Source organism: Sceloporus undulatus, chromosome 3 (assembly GCF_019175285.1).
Source record: "Sceloporus undulatus isolate JIND9_A2432 ecotype Alabama chromosome 3, SceUnd_v1.1, whole genome shotgun sequence".
NCBI classification, from domain to species: Eukaryota; Metazoa; Chordata; class Lepidosauria; order Squamata; family Phrynosomatidae; genus Sceloporus; species Sceloporus undulatus.
The window spans coordinates 141,730,119-141,740,040 of NC_056524.1; the positions used below are offsets into that span (position 1 = coordinate 141,730,119).

At 55.5% G+C, this 9,922-nt stretch overlaps 1 protein-coding gene across 1 annotated transcript; it reads right to left on the reverse strand.

Moving 5' to 3' along the window:
* Positions 1–760: 760 nt before the first annotated feature.
* On the reverse strand, positions 761–7,580 carry NKX1-1 (NK1 homeobox 1). Its single transcript, XM_042458431.1, has 2 exons — positions 6,971–7,580; positions 761–1,656 (listed from the first exon to the last, which is right to left on the reverse strand). Exons 1-2 carry the CDS (start codon positions 7,578–7,580, stop codon positions 1,082–1,084), a joined length of 1,185 nt encoding a protein of 394 aa, XP_042314365.1. The 3' UTR covers positions 761–1,081.
* Between the last annotated feature and the right edge of the window lie 2,342 nt (positions 7,581–9,922).

Here is a 9,922-nt window from a genome sequence, read left to right on the forward strand (position 1 = left end):
ACAAAGCAATGCCGACTCTCTTTTTTTTTGTTTGTTTTTATATTATTATTATTGGTGTAGGTTTCCAGCAAAGTGCTTTCTTATATCCTTTAGAGTCGCGTTCCTTTCGTCCTTTATACACAAATTAAAAAGTAATTTCTTTTTTAAATAACAACCAGAAATATACATCGGGGATCGATGGTTTGTTGGTTGGTTGTTTTAAAAGGTTGCCTCTTTCTTTTTACTTTCTTTTTGAACGAATTTCATGTAAGACGCTTCCACTCGTTCGGATTTGATTTTTTAAAAAACCCGTTTTGTTCTTTCTCTTTTTTTCCCTTTTATTTAATTATTTTTTTTTACAAAACGAAACAACCGAGGCTGAAATGTCTTTAAAAAAAAAAAGTGGCATCACGGAAGTGAAGTCCGTATTTGACTTTTTTTTTCTTTTTTGCAACGAATGCCACCAAGGGACACGTTTTTTCTTTTGCCCTGAGAGTCATCGGGGGTCAAGGGAGGAGGGGGGCCGCAAGGAAGCAAGGACCACCGAGAGAGAAAGGCTCGACAGGCCGCCGGACTATTTCCAAAAGAGACCGAAGAGGGAGGGCTGCATGGAGAGTGTAGAATAATGCGGTTTGCACCGCTTTTTAGTGCCTTGTCGCATGCTATGGAATTCTGGGAATTGGGTCTGTTGTGGGCCCAGTCTGGGCCCACAACCAACTCCAATTCCCAGAATTCCATAGCATGCAGACAAGGCACTAAAAAGCGGTGCCAAACTCCACTCTCCACGCAGCCGACGTTGCATCCCCCAGTTTTTCCTCTGAGGGTCCCGCATAAAAAAACCCCAAAACCCCAACGATGCCGGTTCTCCGCAAGCGAGGGCCAAACCTTGCTCAAAGCAGCTTAGACGGGGCGTCCTTCCCAGCTTTCCCTTCGGCAATCGGCGGGCCTTTCATGCCGACGGCTCCTCCTGAACTAGTCTGTGAGCAGCTCCAGAGAAACAAGGGGGTCCAGGTGGGCGCCGTCGGGGGACCGCCAGTCTCCTGCTTGGGAGGCAAAGGCAGCAGCGGAGGGGGAGAGGGTCCTAAGAGGAGGAGGGTTGGCTTCAGAGGTGGGGCGCGTAGAAGGCCGGGGCGCCGTAGGTTTGGGATCCGAGGACAAAAGGGGAGAGGACGGCGGGGCCGGGGAGGAAGGGGAGCTGGGCGGCGCAGACGAGGCCCCCGGCGGGGTGTCCTCCATAGGGCCCCGGGGGTCCATGCATGGCCAGGCCGTGGCTGCCCATCGGGGGCGAGTGGCTGAGCGGACTGAGCGCCCCGGAGAGCCCCCCGGCCCCGATGCCCCCGATCCCTCCTCCCCCTCCGCCTCCGCCTCCGCCTGCTCCTGCTCCTGCTGTCGGGGCGCTGGTGTCGGCGCCGGGGTTCTGCTTCTTCCACTTGGTGCGCCGGTTCTGGAACCAGATCTTGACCTGGGTCTCGGTGAGGCTGAGCGAGAGGGCCAGGTTGAGGCGCTCGCAGACGGAGAGGTACCGCGTGGCCTTGAACTTGTTCTCCAGGGCCACCAGCTGCTCGTAGGTGAAGGCCGTCCGCGCCCGGCGGGGCTTGCCCGACTTGGAGTCCGAGCCCGGGCGCTTCCGCTTGGCCTTGCCCGACGACGGCGCCTGGGAGCCCGGAGGGGAAGGCCCTTGAGGATGGGATGGAGGGGGAACCGGAGCAGGAGGAGGGGGCGGGGGAGGCACTGGGGCCCCGATTCCCTCCGCGCTGGGGCCACAGCTCGCCTCGACGGGGCCCCCAAGGCCGCCACCTTCGTTCTCTTCACCGCCCAGCTCCTCTTCCTCTTCCTCGTCCTCCTCCTCGTCCTCCTCCTCCTCCTCTTCGTCCAGGGCTCCGTTCTCCGCGCTGGGGCTCCTCCGGTGGCTCCCGTCGAGCTGGGCCTCTTCGCTCCGGTAGAGCTCCCCGGGCCCTAAGCAAAAGAGAAGCGGGAGCGCATGAAGAGGGCGCCGGGTATCCTCCGAACCATGTCCCAGCTCCCTCCGGACCCCGAGAACCCTCCCTCCTTCCCGGACTTCCAAGAGGCCCGCAAAGACCACCTGGGGATGGCCGAGTAAAGTCGGGCCCTTCCCTCTTGTACGGAGGGGGATCAGGGACCCCGGGGGATGGAGGGGGCGGGGGGGTGAAGCCTGGCCGGCAGGGCGGGAACATGGGGACTCCAGCACTCCCCTCCCTGCCTCCCTCCGAGGACCGGGGCAAGCTCAGGCCCTCCTCGCCGTCCAAGAGAAGCCGGGAACAGTCTTAAGCCCCATCGGTACAAAAAGGGATACGTCCCTCTGCTCTCACAATTTGTAAGCCGCTCTGATCGCCTCTTTGGGCTGAAGAGCGGGGTATAAATATTGATGATGATGATGATGATGATGATGATCATCATCATCATCATCATCATTTCTCGAGGGGGCTGGGCTCCCTAGGAGTTTGGCCAGATCAATTTCGAGTCCCTCTAGGCTCCTCGTCCCAGCCCCAGCCTTCTCCACCTCTGCTCTTGCCGGCCTGGGCCCTCCTAACCGGTCTTTATCAAAGGGAGGACACTCCGGGAAAAGGAAGGCCAACTCCAAGCCAAAGGACCTGGAAGTGTCCGTCCGTGGCGCCCTTTGGAAATGCCTCCTGGGCCGAAGAGGGCTGAAAGGGCCCTGGCGAAGGAAGGAAGGCGCCTGGTGCCCCTGGGCTCAGCTCCCTTGGCGGCCTCTTGGGAGGAAGGAGAGGCCATCGGGGCCCCTCTTGAGCCTCCCAAGGGCTTCTCTCGCGACGGCCTCCGCTCAACCAGGGTTATTGCGGAGGAGGGCCAGGGACAAGGGAGAAGGACATGTAGAATCAGAGAATCCTAGAGTTGGAGGAGACCCCAAGGGCCCTCCAGTCCAACCCCCTTCTGCCATGCAGGAACTCTCAATTAAAGCATCCCCGAGCGACAGATGGCCATCCAGCCTCTGCTTAAAGACCTCCAAGGAGGAAACGCCACCACACTCCATACGCCGCCTTCTCGGGAAATCTGGGCCGTGGAAGGGTTTGAAGGAATGTCTTTGGTTGCAACTTAGGGCCTGGGTCTCTTTGGAGAGAGAGGCGCTGGGGGGTCCGGGCCAGGTGCCTGTCTGCCTTCCCCGCTTCCAAGCGCCAGCCTCCTTCCCGCTTTTCCCAGGCAGCTTGGTTCTCGGGAGACTTCTTGGAGGGGAGCCCCGGCTGCAAAGAGACTCGGAGGAGTTCCCAAGGAGGCCACCAAAGGAGGTCCAGTTGGCCCTTTCCAAGAGAAACCTAAGCGTCCCCAGCGTCGGGTCCCGCTCGCTTTGCCGGGCGGGAGGAGGGAGGCGAGAGGGGGCCCCGTCGAGTCCCAGGGAAGATCTCAAGGACTGAAGCTCTTGCCGTCGAAGATCCCGACCGAGCCCTTTGGCCCTTGAGATTTAACCAATCTCTCTATGTTCATCTCTCTCTCTCCCTCTCTTTCTCTCATTCTTTCTAATTCCATCTCTCTCTCTCTCTCTCTCTCATTCTGTCTGTCTAATTTCCTCTCTCTCATTCATACACACAAACTCTGGGAAAAATCTCCCGCCCCAGGAAGAAGAGAAAGCCCGCTTGGGAAGAAAGCGAGAAAGTCTTTGGGGACAAAGAAGGGGCTTCTATGGGTTAGTTGGTCGAAGGCGGATCCTCCGAAGGGACCCCAACTCCCTGAGAAGTTTCCCTCGGGCCTCCTGGGCTCCTCCGCCGGGAGCAAGGCCCAGGCGAGGAAGCCGAAAAGACCCTCGAAGGACCAGATCGCCTCCGCTCTTGGAAGCTAAGCTAAGCCGGCTCAGCGCTGGTTAGTACTTGGATGGGAAGCCGCCAAATAAACCCTTCCAGGGGAAGGAACTGGCAAAACCGCCTCGGAGGATTCCTTGCCTACGAGAAACCCTGTAAATTTCATGGACAGGCGACTGCAAAGCACACACACAACACACACAACACACACACAATCGGGTGCCGAGCTGACAGCGGAAACATGGGATCCCGGACAGACCTTTTCCCCCGTCTCTTTCTGTGTGTAAAATAAAACCAAGGGGGCTCTTACAACCATTACTTCCTCCAAACTGTAACCAAGTCTAAACCCGATCCCTCCTCCGGCCCCGAGCCTAAGCCAGGTCCACCGTTTTCTGCGTCAGCAAAAAGCAGAAAAAGCCCGGCTTGGAAAGATCGGCCCCTCCGCCCCAAAGGAATAGTGGTACCCCAAACTCCACCGCTTGCGCTACGAAAGGAAAGGGGCCGAAAGAGAAGAGCGGGGTTAGAAAGGCCGATTGCCGGATCAAGTGAACTTGGTTACATTTGGGATGGAGAGAGAGATCGTGTGGCACCTGTGAGATTCACTGAAAGAGAGAAGTTGGCAGCAGGAGCTTTCTTAAACAAAAGTCTACTTCCTCAGATACTTCCTCAGATACAGTGGGAGATAATGATGATGATGATGATGATGATAATGATGATGATAACATTGAGAGGTCTTGTAGCACCTTTGAGACTTATTGAGAGAAAAGTTGGCAGCAGGAACTTTCCTAGGCCTCAGTGTACTTCCTCAGATACAGTCAGGTATAATAATGATGATGACAATGAGGATAATAATAATAATAATAATAATAATAATAATAATAATAATGTAGAGAGAGAGATCATGTAGCATCTTTGAGACCGATTGAAAGAGAGAAGTTGGCATTAGAAGCTTTCCTAGACGAAAGTCTACTTCCTCAGGTGCAGTCGGAGATAATAATAATAATAATAATAATAATAATAATAATAATAATAATGTAGAGAGATCTTGTAGCCCCTTTGAGACTGACTGCAAGAAAGAAATGGGCAGCAGGAGCTTTCCTATTCCTAGCCTTCAGTCTCCTTCCTCAGACACCTTGGTTCCATTTGATCGGCGAAAGCCCTCTCCTGGCTGGAGGGATTGGAGAGTTTGCGGGAAGGAGACAGGGGCTGGCAGGTCTCCCTCAAGCGAGCCCCCTTCCGCGGCTCTTGGCCCGAGACATTCTGCGGAGAGCCGGGCATCCAGCCGTGGAGGCTGCTCTCAAAGCGGGTGCCTTCTGCGGCTGCGGCCGGGAGGAAGCGGGGGCCGCGCGGGACAGCTCTGGCGGGGCAGCTGGAGGGACGACTCCGTCCAAAGCAGGGAGGGCACAATGGGGAAAGGCCTGGAAACGTAGGGAGTTGGAGACTTAGGGAGCTGGGCATGTTTAGCCTGGAGAAGAGAAGGCAAATAGATGGCCATGTTTTAAGTATTTGAAGAGATGTCATATTGAGGATGGAGCTTGTTTTCTGCTGCTCCAGAGAAGAGGACATGGAGCAATGGATGCAAGTTGCAGGAAAAGAGATTCCACCTCAACGTTAGGAGGAACGTCCTGACAGTAAGGGCTGTTTGACCCCTGGGAGTGCAGTGGGGTCTCCTTCCTTGGAGGTCTTTGAACAGAGGCTGGATGGCCATCAGTTGGGGATACTTTGGCTGTGAGTTCTTGCATGGCAGGGGCTTGGCCTGGATAGCCCTTGGGGTCCCTTCCTACTCTAGGACCCTATGCTTCTGTGGCTCTAAGAGGATCAGATGCACCGCAGGGGTGGCTTGGGCCAGCCTTCGGCGGGGGGGCACCTCTAGCCTTGGGGTCCCTGCTCTGCTGCCAGGGCCTCCCAGGAGAAGCTGGAGGAGAAATCGGAGGTGGGAAGTTCCCATCTCCGTCCGGCGTCCCTTGCTGGGTCTGGGGGGCCTTTGGAGGGGTCTTTGGGGGGGAGGCCAAAGCAATCTAGCGCCGGGTCGAACGCCCTCCCCGGTCGATCGGCAGCCCTAATAAGTGTAATAGGTTTTAATCGAGTAATTATCCGAATTTTGACCCTATAATTTAGACGTTAGGCGGGAGTTGGCCAGGTGCTTGAAAGAGATATGCGCCACTCGATAATAGGATATCGACCGCCTGGGCCCGGCGCGCCTCTCCGGGGCCCTGGCCATCCCTCCCCCGCAACCCAGCAGCCTCTTTACGCTGCTAAGCACATTTTACTTTAAATGTAATCGAAGGGATTTAATTGTTTTTCCAGAGATAACCAGCGTTTTGTCACAATTAGTCTGATTTGTCCTTAAGAAAGAAAAAAGAGAGAGAAAGAAAGCTGAAGGAGGGAGAGAAAATTGAACCTGTCGCCGGGAGGAAGGAGCCGACGGAGGCCGGGAGGGAGGCGCAGGGGACGGCAAGGGGGCAGCGGGACTCTCCGGAGGCCCAGAAAAGGTCCTGACGATCCGATCCACACAGAAATCCCAAGCTATAGCAGCGTTAGTTGGAGAATCAGTACGTATCTGTGCATCTGAGGAAGGAGGGAAGCTCCTGTTGCCAGCTTCTTTCTTTCATTGAGTCCCAAAGGTGCCACAAGATCTCTCTACATTATGATCATTATCATTATCATCTCCAACTGTATCTGAGGCTGTAGACTGAAGCCTAGGATAGCTGCTGCTGCCCATTTCTTTCTCTACATTATCATTATTAATATTATTATCTCCAACTGCATCTGAGGAAGTGGACTGTAGTCTAGGAAAGCTCATGCTGCCAACTTCTTTCTTTCAGTGAATCTCAAAGGTGCTACAAGATCTCTCTACATTATTCTTATTCTTATTATCATCATCATTATTATCATTATTATTATATCCAACTGCATCTGAGGAAGTGGACTGAAGTCTAGGAAAGCTCCTGCTGCCCATTTCTTTCTTTCAATGAGTCTCAAAGGGTCTACAAGGTCTCTCTACATAGAAATCACAATTTACGCAGTCTAACAAGAACCCAGGAGGAAGGGCCTTTCTTCCAGGGACTGAGCAGCCCCGGTCGGCGGCTCCTTCGGGAGGTTTTAGCCCTGCTCTTCCTCCTGCTCCCCGATGCCACTCCAGAGCCTGCTTCTCCTCCTCCTCCTCCGCTTTCCCAGGGCCAGAAAGAGCAGTCGGGGCCAAGGAAGCCGGTACTTACTCTTCCTCCTCCGGGCGCCGCTCTGGAGCTCCTGGGCCAGGGCCTTGGCCTCCGATGCCTCCTCTTCCTCCTCGACGTCCGCCCCGTCCCGGTCCTCCTGCTCCTGCTGCTCGTCCTGCTCCTCCTCGGGGCTCACCCGCGTGTAACGTCCGCCTTCCTCCCCGGCCACGACGGCGCTGGCTGCCTTGTAGAGGAGGGCGCAGGCTCGGCGGCTCCGGCTGTTGAACTTGTTGGGGTCCAGGATGTCCAGCACCGAGCAGGAGGTGGTCCGGTGCACCAGGGCCACGGGCAAAGCGGCGCCCGCCCCCTCGGGGCCCCCTGGAGTGGTGCTGCTGGCGCTGCTGCTGGGGCTGGCGCCTTCTGCTCCGGGCCGCTCCCGGCCGAGAGGGCAAGGGAAGCCCGGAGGGAGGTCGCCGCCGGGTGGGAGGCGCTGCTCGGCCTGGCCCTCCATGCCGCCCCCCCGACGGACGCAGCCCGAGCCCGAGCCGCAGCCGGAGAGGCGCTCCGGAGGAAGGCTAGCCGCCACCGCCGCCTCCTCCTCCGCCTCCTCCGCCGGGGCTGGAATAGAGACGTCACCCACCTGAGCCCGGTCGCGGCTCACGAGGTTCATGACTCCGCCAGCGAAGGGGAGGGAGGCAGGAGAGGGAGGGAGGGAGGGAGGGAGGGAGGGAAAGGAGACCCCTCGCCCCCTCCCCTCCCTCCCTGGAAGCCAGCCCCCCCCCACTCCCTCTGCCTCCTTTCTGCCTCCGATTTCTATTGCCACGGGCTGCAAGGGAACCCTTCTCATGGAGCCCCCAAAGTATGTCTGAGGGGGGAGCAGGGGGCTTTCTCACCCCCCTCCTTGATTGACAGGAAGGCAGATCAGGAGCCCTATGGTGTTGGGAAGGAGGGAGGGGCGCAAAGGAAGCTCCTGCCCCCCTGTTGGCACCTCCAACTCCCCCGGCCCTCCTGGAACTCAGGTGGACCCCTCCAGAGTCACCGCCAGCCAAGGGAGGTCTCCCCATACCAGCCCCCTTGATCCTGAGGAAAGGAGGAAGAAGAGGAAGAGAAGGGAGAGGTGGGAGAGGAAGAAAAGGAAGAAGAGAGGGAAGAAGAAGAAAAAGAGAAGGAAAAGGAGGAAGGGGAGGAAGAAGAGGAAGAAGAAGAAGAGAAGGAAGAGAAGGAAGGGAAGAAGAAGAGGAGGAGGAGGAGGAGGAGGAAAAAGAGGAAGAGGAGGAAGGCCCTTCTCTCGTGGCCTGCTCGGGCCAGAAGCGCTCGCTCCCCCCTTCAAAGGGTTTTCCCCCTACTAGCGGTCCACAATGCCCAATTCGTAGCAACGTTCTCGAATTAGCATCATCATCATCATCATCATCATCATCATCATGCCGCCTTGAGTCCCTGTACTGGGAGGAAGGCGGGATGTGAACATCATCATCATCATCATCAAGTATTTTTTATTTGAATCATAAAGCCTTTATTTATATCCCGCCTCTTCCCTTTTGGGGATCGAGGCGGGTAACAACAGAGGTGAATACAATACAAATCATCATGGAACAAAGCGTCGGATCAATCCCCGGAGAGCAAGACATTATCTACATTTTTCTAGCCACGATTTTATTGTATTTTAAAAGAATTTTATCTAAAAGATAAATTAGAAAAAAAAAGAACAGGGCACTGGGCTTTATGCCCCTCTGTCTGCCGCAACTTTCTCCGGTTTGATCGTTTAAACGAAATTAATTCTGTCCTGGTTGCACGATCTGTCAAAAAAGGGAGCCAAGAGAAGGAATTAAGGAAGAATTAAGGTTTTTTAAAAAATAAATTATTCCTTTATTTCTTTTCTTCTTCTTCTTTTTTCCCTCCTTCCCTCCATCCCCTGCCACGGAGGCTTGGTGACACATCCAAGGGCAGGTCCTTGGCAATTACCGCGAGCAATGATCCTTTGGAAAGGAGAAATTAAAACTGGGGAAGGCATAATGGGGAAAGCAATCAGCTGTCATTTGGGTCCGACTCGGACAGGAGCAGCCCATCGGGACCAAGGCAGGAGGAGGAGGAGGAGGAGGAGGAGGAAGGCTGGAGGGGCAGACGAGGCTTTGTTCCGGAAAGCAGCCTTCTTGGCTGCATCCACACTGAAGAAATGAACCAGTTTGGCACTGCTTTAACTTTTTTGGCTCAAGGTACTGGAATTCTGGGAGTTGGCGTATGTTGTGGGGCCGGGCTTCCACCATACGCCAACTCCCAGAATTCCATAGCCTTGAGCCAAAAAAGAGTTAAAGCAGTGATAACAGAGGGGTACCCCTCCCTGGCTCCTAATCACAATTGATTGTCAATTAGAGGCTGTTTGCGACATCCATCCATCTGCCATCTCCACTTCTTCTCTCTCTCTCTCTCTCTCTCTCTCTTGTGACGGGGTCCCCGGGAAGCCTGGCCCTCCTCGGCCCGTTACTCCAAGGGGAGAGCCTCCAAATCTTGTCCAAGAAGCCCATTTCCGACCCGGGGATCCCAATCGGGGCCCTGCCACCTGGGCTTAGCTTCCTAGATGGTGGGGGGGGGGAGAGAAGGGCAGCCATGGGGATGGAACAAGCGGGCTCTGCTCCTTAGAGGTTTTAAAGCAGAGGTTAGAAGGCCATCTGTCAAAGGGGATGCTTTGACGGAGAATTCCTGCATGGCAGAATGGGGTTGGACTGGATGGCGTGGTCTCTTCCAACTCTAGGATTCTAGGATTCTATGTCTCCCGTCTAGGGTTCCCTCTTAGCTTTGATCTCCTCGGGGCTCCTGACCCCCAAGCTCCCCTTTGAATGAGATCTGCCCCTAGCCCAGTCTGCCCCACCCCCCAGGAGCCTTTCCCTCCCTTGGCTCCATCATCCATCATGGCCCTGGAGCATCGCCGGGTAATTAAGGACATTTATCGTGGTGGTAAAACAGTTTAGCAGCCCTTGTTCTCTTGGGAAGGTCACTCGGGTGGATTTACAAGGG

Bases quoted from the DNA above. Each gene is read 5' to 3' on its own strand.
- NKX1-1 (XM_042458431.1), bottom strand. From the start codon at position 7,580: ATGAACCTCGTGAGCCGCGACCGGGCTCAGGTGGGTGACGTCTCTATT. The intron at 1,657-6,970 runs GTAAGTACCGGC...CCCATCCTCAAG, and splicing joins CGGCGCCCGGAGGAGGAAGA to GGCCTTCCCCTCCGGGCTCC.